Source organism: Oncorhynchus tshawytscha, linkage group LG01 (assembly GCF_018296145.1).
Source record: "Oncorhynchus tshawytscha isolate Ot180627B linkage group LG01, Otsh_v2.0, whole genome shotgun sequence".
Lineage (NCBI taxonomy): Eukaryota > Metazoa > Chordata > Actinopteri > Salmoniformes > Salmonidae > Oncorhynchus > Oncorhynchus tshawytscha.
Window position 1 is genome coordinate 28,642,856 of NC_056429.1, and position 16,278 is coordinate 28,659,133.

Below are 16,278 nucleotides of genomic sequence, written 5' to 3' on the forward strand. Positions count from 1 at the left end.
TGATGAGTCCAAATTTTAGATTTTTCGTTCCAACCGCTCCAATCGTTCCAACCGCTCCAATCGTTCCAACCTATGTCTTTGTGAGATGTAGAGTAGGTGAACGGATGATCTCCGCATGTGTGGTTTACACCATGAAGCATGGAGGAGGAGGTGTGATGGTGTGGGGGTGCTTTGCTTGTGACACTGTCAGTGATTTATTTAGAATTCAAGGCACACTTAACCAGCATGGCTACCACAGAATTCTGCAGCAATACACCATCCCATCTGGTTTTGCTTAGTGAGACTATCATTTGTTTTTCAACAGGACAATGATCCAACACCCCTCCAGGCTGTGTAAGGGCTAGTTGACCAAGAAGGAGAGTGGAGTGTGGAATCAGATGACTTGGCCTCCACAATCAACCGACCTCATCCCAATTGAGATGATTTGGGATGAGTTGGACCGCAGAGTGAAGGAAAAGCAGCCAACAAGTGCTCAGCATATGTGGGAATTCCTTCAAGATTGTTGGAAAAGCATTCCAGGTGAAGTTGGTTGAGAGAATGCCAAGAGTGTGCAAAGCTGTCATCAAGGCAAAGGGTGGATACTTTGAAGAATCTCAAATATAAAATATATTTTGATATGTTTAACACTTTTTTGGTTACTACATGATTCCATTTGTGTTATTTTATAGTTTTGATGTCTTCAGTATTATTCTACAATATAGAAAATAGTAAAAATAAAGAAAAACCCTTGAATGAGTAGGTGTTTTCAAACTTTTGACTGCAAAGGGGTTTTAAGTTCCTCTCAGGAATTCTGTCTTATTTACCCTGGTCTCTCCCCCCACACAAGCCTTTAGATGTTGTTACACCCTGTGGAGATTGGGCCTGGTTACGCTGTAAACTTGTTATTGTGTGATTGGTCAATGGTGGTTGGTTTTGGGTTGAAGAGTTACACCTTCAGATGTTATAAATGGAATTAAATGCATTTGTTGTCTCTCTTATCCTGTATCCCATCCATGGAGGAAGGTTGTATGATCAATTCTCATTTCCTAGGCCAGAGGCCTAGGCATCTCTTTGTTCATGCGTTGTCTTGTAAGTTAACTTTAGACTATATGCTTTGAATAATGCCTTGTAATGCTTGTTAATGCTTGTAACTTAAGCTTTATGCCTTGTATGTGAATTCATTCATTATACAATATTAATTAAATATCTGCCTTTGATATAGACAATTCTCAGACCAATTCTTGCTAGACAACGTCAACTCATTGCCTATTGCTTGCTTGTGTATTTGAATTATCTTTATGGAGGCAGATGAACATTTTAGTAGGCTAATTGCTTAGTCATGAGATATATAGAAATGAATGTAAAAATAATTACAGCATTTCATGATTCAACTAAAAGATGTCCACCATGAAAATATTGTCGAATTTACATTGCGTAATTTATTGACAATCTCTAATTAGCACCAGAGATAAAACTTTGTCACAGATGCACACCAGCCGACGGAAGCTAATTGGCGAAAGAAGTTGGCTAGCACTAGCTAGCCTAGACGACTTCAAGACACAAGCATGCTTACTGTTCCTATAGACTTCTAGTTTAGACTTCTGTGGACGCTTGTTAGCACTGGCTCATGAAACTATCTATAACTTCCTTCATACTGGATGCAGAGACATAAAAACGGTATCCACAATAATATTCTGTTGCAGCTAGCGATGTTAATAAAATAATTTTTCTCAAAAAATCCTGCAAAATATTTAACTAAATAAATAAATTGCAGGCCCCCTGCAGTACCCCAGTTTAAAGCAAATGTGTTGTTTGTAGCCGGCAATCAGTAGATCCTCAACAAGAAGACCAAGTGTAATGTGTAAACCCATGTTTCTCTTGAACAATCAATTATTAAACTAAAAATGGTGTTGACAAAAACCTTCACTGGTGAAAAATGTACTACATTTATAGGTAATGTATCCAGGGAAGTGTGAATGCTTAATCAAGACATATTGCCGGAATCGTAAAAGTGTCATGTTACACTAGGTTTACCTTCATGGCACTGAAGAAGAATTCCTAAGACAGATACTGAGGGTGTTTCCTAAATGGTACCCTATGCCCTATAGGGCTCTGATCAAAAGCAGTGCACTATGTAGGGAATAGAATGCAATTTGGGACATACACTGACTGACACTATGAAAGTTATTAACTATTAACACCCAGAAGAGAGGCGCTATCTTTCTTGACCTCTCTGTGACCTGTGATGGAGAGTAAGTCTGAAGGTGTTAGCTCCCCTGGTTAGAAAAGGTAGTACAAATATGTTAATCGTTTCTACAAACTTCCTACTCGTGGTTTGTTAACTAGGATATATTGTTTAATTAATGTCAAATATATTCCTGCGTCTGGCCAAATACCCCTTAAACCCCAACATGGACACAAATTTAAAACAATAGAAGGAAATGATAGGAAGGGGTTGCTACTGGAACTGAAAAGCTACAAGCAAGGCAAACAGAAAGGTGGTGTATGTACAGTGGTGGTGTACAGTGGTGTACAGCAGGCCCACTGGGTAAACAGAAGCAGACTGGGTCTGTGTGTTTATATTCATGACATCTGCCTCCCTCTCACTCTCTCAAACCTCTTCCACTTCTCTGAGGCTTGGACAAACAGTAGCTAGTGCTTTCATTGCTGCCCACACAGCTGCCCACACATTACTGTTGCTGTATTACTCTTCTCTCTGGGCAAGCTAACTGTACTGCTGGGGATGACTATTATAGGGCTGTTCACTTTTAAAAAAAGTTGGGCAGGGAGAGTTGTAGCTTGCAGCTGTGTTATCGTTTAACCATTAAACCATAGTGGCCACCCCCTGTTTGATTCCAATTCCATCGTTGACTTTGTTCTTCTCATTAATGTCTGACCACTGGGACTTTGACTGAACCAGCAGCACAGGAGATTCTGTCTTAGTTGTGTTCTTATCCATAGAGGATGTTGGTGAGGATCCTGGTTCTGCTCTACCTGGTGGGGGCACCAGCACTAGCACAAACCCTCTGCCAGCCTAGTAAGTTACTCAGATTGATCTAAAGAAGACGCTTATGTCCTCACAATTTCTATTTGTTTTAGTGCTTTTGTGTTTGGTTGGTTGTCATTCTTTAGTTTATATTAGTGTTACAAAATGTTATGTTTACAACCTCTTATTGTGTCCCTGAATGTTTCTTTTATCTAGTTCGCCAAATATCTATAGTTTAATGTAGGGAGAGAGAGACTGTGCAATACTTGTCAGCTGATCAGAGTTTTCTCGAGGAAGAAGTTCACGTGAATGAGGATGGGTTATAATTAGTATTTTCATGATTTAAATGGTGTTTGATGCTGTTCTGTTGTTTATGCATTGTCATGTACTACGTAGAGGTTTCTAGTTCAACAGTGAATGTTTGAGTGGACACACAGTAAATCCTGTATGGTTGTACAGATAGTTCTTTATCAGGACGGTTTGAGGAACACTTTGTGAGGGATATCCTATTTACTGTTGGTTTCATTGTCCTGTTTCTTTTTTTGTTGGACTATTTTTGACCTATCAACCCATGTGATTCAAGCCCACAGGTTTGTGTCCTCTAAAAGAAAGTGTGTTCTTGTACACTCATGGTGAATCCAAAGATGATTCAAATGTGTTTAAGATGGGGGTGAGAATCACTCATCAAGATAAGTCTTATTCTGTCTGTAGATGCATCAAATGGCTACAGAGTGCGAATCAGCATCAAAACTGCTTTGGGAAATCAGGCCGTATGTACTATACTTACAAGTGTTCTCTCACATCATGGGTCCGATATGAAAAGTTTTAAATACAACATTTAGAACTACATTGTGCTGGGTGATGAAATGTCCTTTTTTTGTCTGCAGTATGAATGGAATGAGAATGAAATGTTCCTTTTCCAAGCAACTATGGCCTTTGCCATGAGGAGGTACTACAAAACAGAGACTTACAAGTAAGAACATCTACAGTTCCCTAAACTTGTGCCATATATTTGAACTGAAATCAAAGCACAGTGTTGTACAGCATAATGTTTTTTCCACTTCCTGCAAAGATGAATTTCCAGCATTCCTGTGTGCATATTTTATGACTTCTGTTCAAGTCAATAAAAATGTATTCCTGGTGTGTTGGTGTAATGCTGACAACATGGCATTATGATGTTTGTGGGACTTTTCCAGTGTCGACAACATTATCGTGTGTAATCAGACTCGGAGGGTGTCCTTCTGGTTTGTGGTGATATCACCAGAAAACCCCACCATGCTTATTCCTAAGGCAGATGTGGAGAAAGCTGTGAGGTAATTTCTTGGTCTACTTTAAAAGTAAAATATCCTGGTATACACCTGTAGATGAACTGAACTCTGAAGTAAAAAGGTGAACGTAAACAGCCACCTGAGTATCTGATAGATAAAACAGAAAATAGATATTATGCTTACAATCTGAACCACAAGGCAAGTGGTATTTACACAGATTCAGGGACCTGTAAAAGGTGAGATTTACCAATTGGACTTAAAGTAACCCATTCCATGTTTTTTAAAATTTTACCAGGCAAGTCAGTTCAGAACAAATTGTTATTTTCAATGACAGCCTAGGAACAGTGGGTTAACTGCCTGTTCAAGGGCAGAACAACAGATTTGTACCTTGTCAAGTCGGGGATTTGAACTTGCAACCTTTCTGTTACTATCCCAGTGCTCTAACCACTAGGCTACCCTGCCGTCCCATGTCTAATAGCATGTCAAGGCATCGCATCAACAACGCCTTCCTCCTGACAGATAGGACTCTGGAGTTTCTGGGCATCCACCCCACACTGGCAGAGCCAGTCAACCCTGACACCCCTCCCTGGCTCATCGTGTTTGGAGTGGTCATAGGGGCTGTGTTTGCTGGAATCATCGCCCTGCTCGTATCCTCTCTGCTTCAAAAGAGACGGTGAGTCCACCCTTTGACAATACTTCTGTCTCTCTGTTGATAATGCTGTGTTTTGTTATTGAACTATGGCTTATTCTAACCCAGGAAAGAGAAAGGGATGATGGAGGATGGACAGGATGAAGAGGACAGGCAGATGAAAGGAGTGGAGAATGGCATCAACCTGGACGGCATCTACAACAGAGGATTCACAGATGACGATCGCTTCACAAAGCTGTAAAGGCTTCCCCTGTAAAATGCTACCAAGCAAAAGCACAGGATGGGCCAAGAGACACTAAAAACCATTACAAATAGACTTATGCACTGTGTCTACAGTTTAAAACTGCATTTGCTGTTTATTTTGGTTGTGTTTAAAACGATTTTGTGCCCAATAGAAATAAATGATAAATAATGTATTGTGTCATTTTGGAGACACTTTTATTGTAAATAAGAATAGAATATATTTTTAAACACTTCTACATTAATGTGGATGCGACCATTTATATTGGGCACAAAATAATATGAAAGACAACCAAAACAAACAGCAAATGCATTCAACAAGTTTGTAAAGTCACAAGCTTGATGTAATCATTGCAAGCTTGGAATATGTTACCAAAAACTAAACTTTGGACTATTTTTAATAATACACATACGTATAGGTGAATTTGTCCCAATACTTTTGGTCCCCTAAAATGGGGGCGACTATGTAAAAAAAGTGCTGTAATTTCTAAACGGATCACCCAAAAGTGATGTAAATACCCACAAATTAAAGCTGACATTCTGCACTTTAACCTCATAGTCATTGTATCATTTCAAATCCAAAGTGCTGGAGTAAAGAGCCAAAACAACCACAAATGAGTCACTGTCCCAATACCTTTGGAGCTCTCTGTAAGTAAAAAAAAAACTGCTTTTGAGATAGGCTATAGCGAACACAACACCTTTCAGTTCTGTTTTATCCATGGCTTTAAGCCATTAAGCATTTCTGCAAACCGAGTAGGTGGCATCTGGTCAACAATTGTAATGTATATTTCAAAATAATGGTGAAATAATAGAATCCCTTAATAAACAGTGATCTTGTTCATTTAGAAATCACGAGTACTTCTTATCAATCATAAATCTGAAAATAATGAAAACGTAGCTACAGAGGCACAAATATATCCGAGAGGGAGGAGAACCACCTTGATAATTGATTTACATGTAACTAAGAAATGATTGATGTACTGTCTTCGCTAGCTCCAGCATCTAGTAAAGCGTTAACCACCTATTAAAGTTGTTTACTGCTTTGTTTTGCACAATGTGATCAAATGAAGAAGAACACCAGAACAGATGGGTTTAAATGTCGAATATGTACATTTCCAGTCATTGTTTTAAAGAGCACCCATTTTGATTTGATATTGTTTGTTATGAAAATCTATTGTGTGAATCAGAGGAAATACAAATAAACTGTCATTTAGATATGTCTCTTCCTTGGCTATTGCGGAATCTCTCTTTCAACCTCTCTAGTCTGTTGAGATTCATTTTGAAATCATCGATATCTTTTCTCTGTTGTATGTATTTGAATGACTTTGGAAGTCAGAGTGGACTTCATGAAGTTATAAATTGGTTTGAGATTACATACTTTATGGAGGTGTAAAGTACCTAGTCGAATGACGTCTTTGATGTTCCTATGTTCAGCATCAAAGAAAGTCATCTCACTGAAACTTGAATCCACTGTCTGCCTGGAGCCTGAACAAAGACACAATGACAGTGAGTTCCACTACAAACACACTTTGACGACCAGTTACCCAAGCATAAACACAAACATGAAAGAATGTCGCCGAAAAGGGTAGCTGCCGTTTCTGGTATTGTGTGTGGTTTTTATTTGCGCTGATCCTAACTTTTTTTGTACATAAAGTTTCTGCCATCGTTTCCTATGACCCAAAACCGCTACTGGACAGTTGTCACTAACCTCGATTTGAATGAAGACTTCTTCTTGAGTCGGTGACGCAGGAAATACTGCACACCCCGGACCAGGAACTAAACCTCGAGACTCGGAAAAGGCGGCGTAAGAGAGGCCAGTGTGTGGGCACCCTATCGAAACTATGTTGGCGTATAAATAATCTGCCTCTATCCTCTGTTCTATTGGCGAACGTACAGTATAATCACTGGAGAACAAATTGGACAAGCTCTGTTTGAGACTGTTCTATCAATGGAACCTGAACTGTAATATCCTGTTTCTCTGATCCTGTTTCTATGCATCGCCAAGACCGTACGGCAGCGTCGGGTAAGGTTAGGAGGGGAGGGGTATGTCTTTCAGCTGGTGCTCGATATCTAATAAGGAAGTCCCATGGTTCTGCTCGCATGAGTTAGATTCTGTCACGATAAGCTGTAGACCATAATATACTGGACAAAAATATAAATGGCAAAATGTTAAAGATTTTAGTGAGTTACAGTTCATATAGGGAAATCAGTCAATTGAAATAAATGAATTAGGCCCTAATCTTTGGATTTCACATGACTGGGAATGGAGATATGCATCTATTGGTCACAGATACCTTTAAAAAAATGTAGGGGCGTGGATCAGAAAACCAGTCAGTATCTGATGTGACCACCCAACATCTCCTTCGCAAAGTGTGGATCAGGCTGTTGATTGTGGGCTATGGAATGTTGTCCCACTCCTCTTCAATGGCTGTATAAAGTTGTTGGGTATCGGTTGAAACTGGAACAGGCTGTCATAAACATTGATCCAGAACATCCCAAACATGCTCAATGGGTGACATGTTTGGTGAGTATGCAGGCCATGGAAGAACTGGGACATTTTTAGCTTCCAGAAATTGTGTATAGATCCTTGCGACATGGGGCAGTGCATTATCATGCTGAAACATGAGTTGATCGCGGCAGATGACAGGCACAACAATGGGCCTCAGGATCTCATCACGGTATCTCTGTGAATTCAAATTGCCATAGATAAAATGCAATTGTGTTCGTTGTCTGTAGCTTATGCCTGCCCATACCATAACCCCACCGCCACCATGTGGCACTCTGTTCACAACATTGACATTAGCAAACCGCTCGCCCACATGACATCATACATGTGGTCTGCCAGTTGGACATACTGCCAAATTATTTTAAATTATGTTGGAGGCAGCTTATAGTAGAGAAATGAACATTAAATTATCTGGCAACAGCTCTGGTGGACATTCCTGCAGTCAACATGCCAATTGCATGCTACCTCAACTTGAGACATCTGTGACATTGTGTTGTGTGACAAAACTGCACATTTTAGTGGTGTTTTATTGTCCCCAGCTCAAAGTGCACCTGTGTAATAATCATACTGTTTAATTAGCTTCTTGATATGCCACACCTGTCAGGTGGATTATCTTAGTGAATGAGAAATGCTCACTAACAGGGATGTAAACAAATGTGTGCACAAAATTTGAGAAATATGCTTTTTGTGCAGTATGGACAATTTCTGGGATATTTTATTTTAGCTGAAACATGGGACCAACACTTTACATTTTGCCTTTATATTTTTGTTCATTGTATTTCACAAGAGAGTTTTCATCTATATTATATATCTATTTATCACCACAAATTGCTGCTGGCACTAAGACAGCACTCAACAAACTGTATAGGACATAAGGACACATAAGGACACAAACAAAACAATAACATGCTCATCCAGAGGAGATTTTACTGCAAGGAAACTGAAATAGGTTTTTACCTCATTTCTGCAAGCATGTCACATGTGCAACTAGAGGAGACTAAACTCTAGATCACATTTACTCCACACACACAAACGGTTACAAAGCTCTTTCGCCCTCCATTTGGCAAATCTGACCGTAACTCTATCCTCCCACTACGACCTCCGACGAGCCATCAAACAGGCAAAGCAAAAAATACAGGACTAAAAACGAATCCTACTACCCTGGCTCTGATGCTCCTCGGATGTGGCAGGGCTTGCAAACTATCACAGATTACAAAGGGAACCCCAGCTGTGAGCTTACCAGTAACCTGAGCCTACCAGACGAGCTAAATGCTTTGTATGGCAGCTTTGAAGCAAGCATGATATAAGAGCCGATGTCAGTAAGACCTTTTAAATAGGTCAACATTCACAAGAACAGACGGATTACCAGGACGCATAGTCAGAGCATGCACTGACCAATGGCAAGTGTCTACACTGCCATTTTCAATCTCTCCCTGACCCAGTCTGTTATACCTACATGTTTTAAGCAGACCACTATAGTCCCTGTGCCCAAGAACACCAAGGTAACATGTCTAAATTACTATCGCCCTGTAGCGCTCACATTGGTAGCCATGAAACACTTTGAAAGGCTGGTCATGTCTCACATCAACACCATTATCCCAGATACCCTGGACCCACCCCAATTCACACACCGCCCCGAACGGATCCACAGATAACGCAATTTGAATTGCACTCCACACTGCCCTCTCCCACCTGGACAAGAGGAACACATATATGAGAATGTTGTTCATTGACGACAGCTCAGCATTCAACACCCTAGTACCATCCAAGCTCATCACTAACCTAAGGATCCTGGGACTGAACATCTCCCTCTGCAACTGGATCCTGGACTTCCTGACGAGCCGCCTCCAAGTGGTGAGGGTAGGCAACAACATATCAGCCACACTGACCCTCAACACAGGGACCCCTCAGGGGTGCGTGCTTAGTCCCTTCCTGTACTCCCTGTTCACCCACGACTGCGTTGCCCCCACGACTCCAACAACATCAAGTTTGCTGACGACACGGCGGTGGTTGGCCTGATCACCGATGATGATAAGACAGCCTATAGGGAGGAGGTCAGAGACCTGGTAGTGTGGTGCCAGGACAACAACCTCTCCCTCAACGTCAGCAAGACAAAGGAGCTGATCGTGGACTACAGGAAACAGAGGGCAAAGCACAGCCCATTCACATTGACAGGGCGGTAGTGGAGCGGGTCGAGAGCTTCAAGTTCTTCGGGGGTTCACATCACTAAGGATTTATCATGGTCCACACACACCAACACAGTCGTGAAGAGGGCATGACAATGCCTCTTCCCCCTCAGGAAGCTGAAAGTAATTGGCATTGGGTCCTCAGATCCTCAAAACGTTTTACAGCTGCACCATTGAGAGCATCTTGTCTGGCTGCATCACCGCTTGGTATGGCAACTGCTTGGCATCTGACCTCAAGGCCCTATGGAGGGTAATGCGTACATCACTGGAGTTGAGCTCCCTGCCACCCAGGACCTGTATGCTAGGCAGTGTCAGAGGAAGGCCTTAAAAATGGTCAAAGTCTCCAGCCACCCAAGTCATAGGCGGTTCTCTCTGCTACCGCACGGCAGGCAGTACCGATGCACCAAGTCTGGAACCAACAAGACCTTGAGCAGCTTCTACCCCCAAGCCATAAGACTGCTAAATATTTAGGTAAATAGTTAACCAAATAGCTAACCGGACTATCTGCATTGACCCTTTCTGCAATAAATCTTGACTCATCACATACCCTGCTACTACTGTTTATTATCTATCCTGTTGCCTTTATTCATAGTTCTATGTACATATCTACCTCAGTTACCATGTACCCCTGCATATCGACCCGGTACTAGTACCCTGTGTCTATATGGCCACGTTATTGTTACTCATTGGGTATTTATTATTACTTTTATTATGACGTGTTATGACTTTTCTCTATTTTCTCTCTCTCTGCATTGTTGGGAAGGGCCCGTAAGTAAGGATTTCACTGTTAGTCTACACCTGTTGATTATGAAGCATGTGCCTAATAAAATGTGATTTGATTTGAAACACACAAACACACACTTCCATTCTCCAACTAACAGTATTTGTGTTGAAGACAGAAGAATCGTTCAGGACCGGTGGCAGTGGTCGTATAATATCAAATTTAGACGCTTACTTTTTGAAGTAAGGGACCTTTGACCATGGGTATATTTCCTTGAAGGATATGTATTGGTTGAAATTGAAGAGAGACAACAGCTGATTGGCTCCATCCACCTCCCCTGTGCTGGGGAATAGAAGGAACATTTCAATAATTTACATTGCTGGCATGTTATTTCAAAGAATTACCCATCTAGAGGCTAATAACAGAAATTGCCATTGTCTCAACAAGTTTTACATAGATATTTAATCAGATTATAAAATAAAATAGCATGCAGTCTTCTTTTTCTGCTCTGGTTTTAGCTAGGTATGATATTTGTCAGTGTTCTTTCTCTTTAACTTTATTGAACATAGCTAGTTAGCTACGTGGCTATCTAATGTTAGCTAGCTAGCTACAGTTAGATACAGTATATATCTAGTTAGCTAGCTTTTCAATTTACCCAGGTCAAAAACAACAAAGCTATTGTTAGCTATTTCCTGAGTTAGGAAGTTACATTTTCAATTATATATTAGTGAAACACTAATAACGATCCTCAAATGTATTGAATCATCAAAATTGTTGGACTAGCTAGCTTACACTGTCACTTTCCAATGTGGTTGTTTTGGTGTTCTCAAATGGTGTTTTGGTGTTTTGGTGTTCTCAAATCAATCACAGAAGCTTTCCCTTTATAACATGTTGTCCTTTCTGGTGAGGGATCAAAGGTACTTGTACAGCACACTTGAGTTTGTTGCCAGCTGCATTAGAGTTGCTGATGTTGATGCTACATTTGATCAAAATAAATAAAAGGACCCAGAGCTGGAACTGGTAGAAGACCTACCCATCAGAGATATTTAATTAAGGTAGATAAGAGCCACCCATTTAGCCATTTAATTATTGCTGAGGAACTGGTTTAGAACAGCGTGTAAAATTCAAATCGTGTTACATTTGACACCTCATCTACCACATATGCATGTGTAATTGCAGCCACTGACTGAATGTGTTTCTGTGTTCCATCGTGTGTCCATGACAAGGTAAAAATCTGTCGTTCTGCCACTGAGCAAGGCAGTTAACCCACTGTTCCCCGGGCACCGAAGACGTGGATGTCGATTTATGGCAGCCCCCAGCACCTCTCTGATTGAGAGAAAGGCATTCCGTTTCACAACGGACGAGGTATCCCCCTTTGCCTTTAATCATTCTCCATGTGCTGTAGCTGAATAAATAGGTAGTCCTTAATGACGTTTAACCTGTTTTATACCATGAGAGTGTCATGACATCTGTTTGAGTATAGCAACTTAGCAACTGTTTCGAACTGGCTCGTAGCTTTTAACAAAAAGGGAGACAACGTGGAGATATATTTTTATTAAATAAAGTCAACAAAACTCAGCAAAAAAAAATGTCCTCTCACTGTCAACTGTGTTTATTTTCAGTAAACTTAACATGTGTAAATATTTGTATGAACATAACAAGATTCAACAAATGAGACATAAACTGAACAAGTTCCACAAACATGTGACTAACAGAAATGGAATAATGTGTCCCTGAACAAAGTGGGAGGTCAAAATCAAAAGTAACAGTTAGTGTCTGGTGTGGCCACCAGCTGCATTATGTACTGCAGTACATCTCCTCCTCATGGACTGCACCAGATTTGCCAGTTCTTGCTGTGCGATATTACCCCACTCTTCCACCAAGGCACCTGCAAGTTCCCGTACATTTCTGGGGGGAATGGCCCTAGCCCTCACCCTCCGATACAACATGTCCCAGACGTGCTCAATGGAATTGAGATCTGGGCTCTTCTCTGGCCAAGGTAGAACACTGACATTCCTGTCTTGCAGGAAATCATGCACAGAACAAGCAGAATGGCTGATGGCATTGCCATGCTTGAGGGTAATGTCAGGATGATCCTGCAGGAAGAGAACCACATGAGGGAGGAGGATTTCTTCCCTGTAACACACAGCATTGAGATTGCCTGCAATGACAACAAGCTCAGTCCGATGATGCTGTGACACACCGCCCCAGACCATGACGGACCCTCCACCTCGATCCCGCTCCAGAGTACAGGCCTCGGTCTAACGTTCATTCCTTCGACGATTAACGAGAATCCGACCATCACCCCTGGTGAGACACTTTTTGCCAGTCCTGTTTGGTCCAGTGACGGTGGGTTTGTGCCCATAGACAACGTTGTTGCCGGTGATGTCTGGTGAGGACCTGCCTTACAACAGGCCTACAAGCCCTCAGTCCAGCCTCTCACAGCCTATTGTGGACAGTCTGAGCACTGATGGAGGGATTGTGCGTTCCTGGTGTAACTCGGGCAGCTGTTGTTGCCGTCCTGTACCTGTCCCGCAGGTTTGATGTACCGATCCTGTGCAGGTGTTGTTACACGTGGTCTGCCACTGCAAGGATGATCAGCTGTCCATCCTGTCTCCCTGTAGCTCTGTCTTAGGCGTCTCACAGTACGGACATTGCAATTTATTGCCCTGACCACATCTACTTGGTTCTGCAAAGCCACTTTTGTGAGTCAAAACAAACTCATCTACCAAAATCGCAGCTTCAGAGACAGTCTTCACTTTTCGGTCGCTAATGTACGTGGCTATTCGATCAGGGATTGTGTCCTTAAATTGCTCTAGCATAATCAGATCACACAGCCCCTGGAAAGTCGTAACCGCAGAGGCAGAACACCAGCGATTAATCTGTGAAGATAACTATTGCACAAACTCAATATGAGTCTGTTTATCAGCCCCTTTTAAAGTTCTAAATCATTGACGGTAGCCTCAGGAACCAATTCGTAAATCTGTAGCACAGCCATTTTAACCTTAGCATAGCTGAGACTGTCGGCTACACCAAGAGCTGAATATGCTTCCTGCGCTTTACCAGTCAACACACACTGCAACATTAAAGTGAGATCAGAATTAGGCCAACTCCTAGAGTAAGCAACACACTCAAACAACGAAAATAAGTCTTAGTGTCCTCCTCATTAAATTTTGTCAACAGCTGTAAGTTTCCAACAATATCGTATGTGTCTGGGGCACGAACAAGCGACCCCTAGCTAAATCAGGGTCACCTTCCCTAAGCAAACTCTCCCCCAAGAGCTTTCCTTCTCTAACCAATTCTAGCCACTCTTGTTGCAGCTTGATTTTAGCACGCTCCAAATCCTGTTTAAATTCCTTTTCATGCTTAACACAATCAGCATGCTCCAAATCCTGTTTAAGTTCCAATTCCTTTCCATGCTTAACACGATCATGCTCTAGCTGTAACAGCTGAAAAAGACTACTAGGCTAACAGATGGAGCGGCCAATGTAACGAAATGGGGAGGTGGCAATTCCTCAGCAGAGTCTGCCCCAGTGATACCTACGAGTATGCCAATCTCCATCAGATAGGCCTTCAATATCAATCTAACATCATTTTTTTGATGTATATCACTAATTTCAACCTAGTAGTGTTCAGCGATATTCAACAGCTGTTCTTTAGTACATAATTCTAACAGTTCCTCTGATGGAACGCAAATGAACTTGTCTACATTAGACGCCATAGTCACAAGTAACTGCAAATTATTTTTGTTGCTCTGCCCCTCTGCTGAGCACACCAGACCAAACCACAACAAGAGAAGCACCAATCAAACTGGGCACCACAGGAGAGAGACGAGATATATCAGGAGCTTCTCCAAATCCTACAATAACGCAACCCTAGTCTTGGTGCGGATTTGCGATGCCCAACGTATTCCAAAGTGGAACATGTCGCCTAACAGGGGAAAAGACAGGCTATATCTCTGGGTCGCAAATAGCACTACCCTACCCAAATCTACCACTGAGGTACACAGGGGATTGAACTGACCTTCTCGGACCGATGTCCCAACAGCGAGTAGAGCAAGAGCCTCCAGCCTGGGCAGGCGCCTGGAAACTAACCAATGTTACTCTCTCCAACGCAGCATACAACCAACTAACCACCGCAGTGGCAAGTTTACCAAACAAAAAGGCAACCAACCCTGGGCCTACCAAACAGCGCAACTCAAAGAAAGTTGTAACAAGAGATGCAAACAACGCACCTCCAGTGTTTATCAAACAGTGACTTCACGTTTTCTCCCCAACAAAATACTCATATCAGTTAGCCTAACGACACGAGTAGTAATCCTACTTACATACTTTCCAAGCCTGTTTGATGACATCATCGGACAACCAAAATCATGGATACGCCTCGAAGGCACTATGCCGAACACTTATAAGACTAGGCAGTGAATATCAACCAAAGCGCATCCCAATTAGCATTAACCCATAATGCAACAAAATACTAAACGCCAAAATGTTTAGCATCCAACCTTATGATCCCGGACGAGCCCCCACTTGTTACACACCGGCTCGAAGCCCATAACAAAGAGGGAGAAAAACATTTTCATTAAATAAAGTAAACTATATCCAAGTAATAATGGAATGTGTAGTCAGTAGTGTGAGTGGATGCATGCACAGATGGTGATAATGAGGCGTGTTGAGAGATGCCAAAACAAATGAACATAAAGAAGCCTCAAAATGCCACAACCAAAAATAACAGTGTGTCTGCATGAAGAGAGTCTCCTCAATGTATGGGGGAGAGGTGTGTCCCATTTCGCTGACAACCCTCCCGGCTCCGCCCACCAACAAGAACAAAGAGAAATAATTTGGCAGACAGATTGGGAGGGTCGTCACACAAGTATGTTACATAAACCGTTCACTCCCAAAGGAGATAACAACAAGACGAGTAACTTTACTTTACCCTCAGGTGTGCAGTGTGTTCTGGTTCCTTAAAGAGTGACTATGAGACTAGTGGTTGAAGAGATTCTACACTTCTCCCAGGGTGCAAAATGAGTACTTGAGGACAGAGTTGATGCATTGATGCAATACATAGACTTGACCTCTGTGGGCAGTGTTGCACTGCCACAAACCTAAATATCAGCACTTTTTTCAACATTACTACACATTTTATGTGTATAACCAACATAATGTTGGATCAGTTTGGCCAGAGCCATGCAATATATGTGTTTTATACTGTATAAAACACAACTGTACAGTCATGGTAATCACTTCCCTCATATTTTGTCATCTCTTTGTCATTAGTTTGGTATTGATACTCAACTCGTCCTTTCTTTCATTTAATGTTAGGACCATTCTCTAATTGGGCCCTAGACTTTTCATTCACAGTTTTCTTTTATTCCCCTTTCTCGTTGCCATCTCTGTTCTTCTTGTAAGCCCTGGGTCAATCTCCACACCTCATTTTTCACCCCAAAGAGCTATAGATTGTTTGTCAAATTTCTCAAGTTCAAATCGAATTCTCATTAAGATAGTTGGTTGATTAAGATTTCATTTCCCTTGGTTAGCCTGGTGGGACGAACAAACAGCAGTTTGGCCAAGGCCCCAGGTCTCTGCTAAATTTAGTCATCACACATTAATCGAAAAATTCTAAAAGCAATTCGTTTTTGCAATTGTAGTAGAAATGAGCCGTACAGTGTTCTCAATCTCAATATCTTTTGGGTAAATATTGACTGGTGGTCATATGAATCATTCTTTAGTTAAATTCTGAATAG

At 41.6% G+C, this 16,278-nt stretch overlaps 1 protein-coding gene across 1 annotated transcript; it reads left to right on the plus strand.

Moving 5' to 3' along the window:
• Positions 1-2,649: 2,649 nt before the first annotated feature.
• On the plus strand, positions 2,650-5,313 carry LOC112248915 (collectrin). Its single transcript, XM_024418361.2, has 6 exons — positions 2,650-3,016; positions 3,677-3,735; positions 3,853-3,938; positions 4,162-4,278; positions 4,712-4,906; positions 4,991-5,313. Exons 1-6 carry the CDS (start codon positions 2,944-2,946, stop codon positions 5,121-5,123), a joined length of 663 nt encoding a protein of 220 aa, XP_024274129.1. The 5' UTR covers positions 2,650-2,943; the 3' UTR covers positions 5,124-5,313.
• Positions 5,314-16,278: the final 10,965 nt, after the last annotated feature.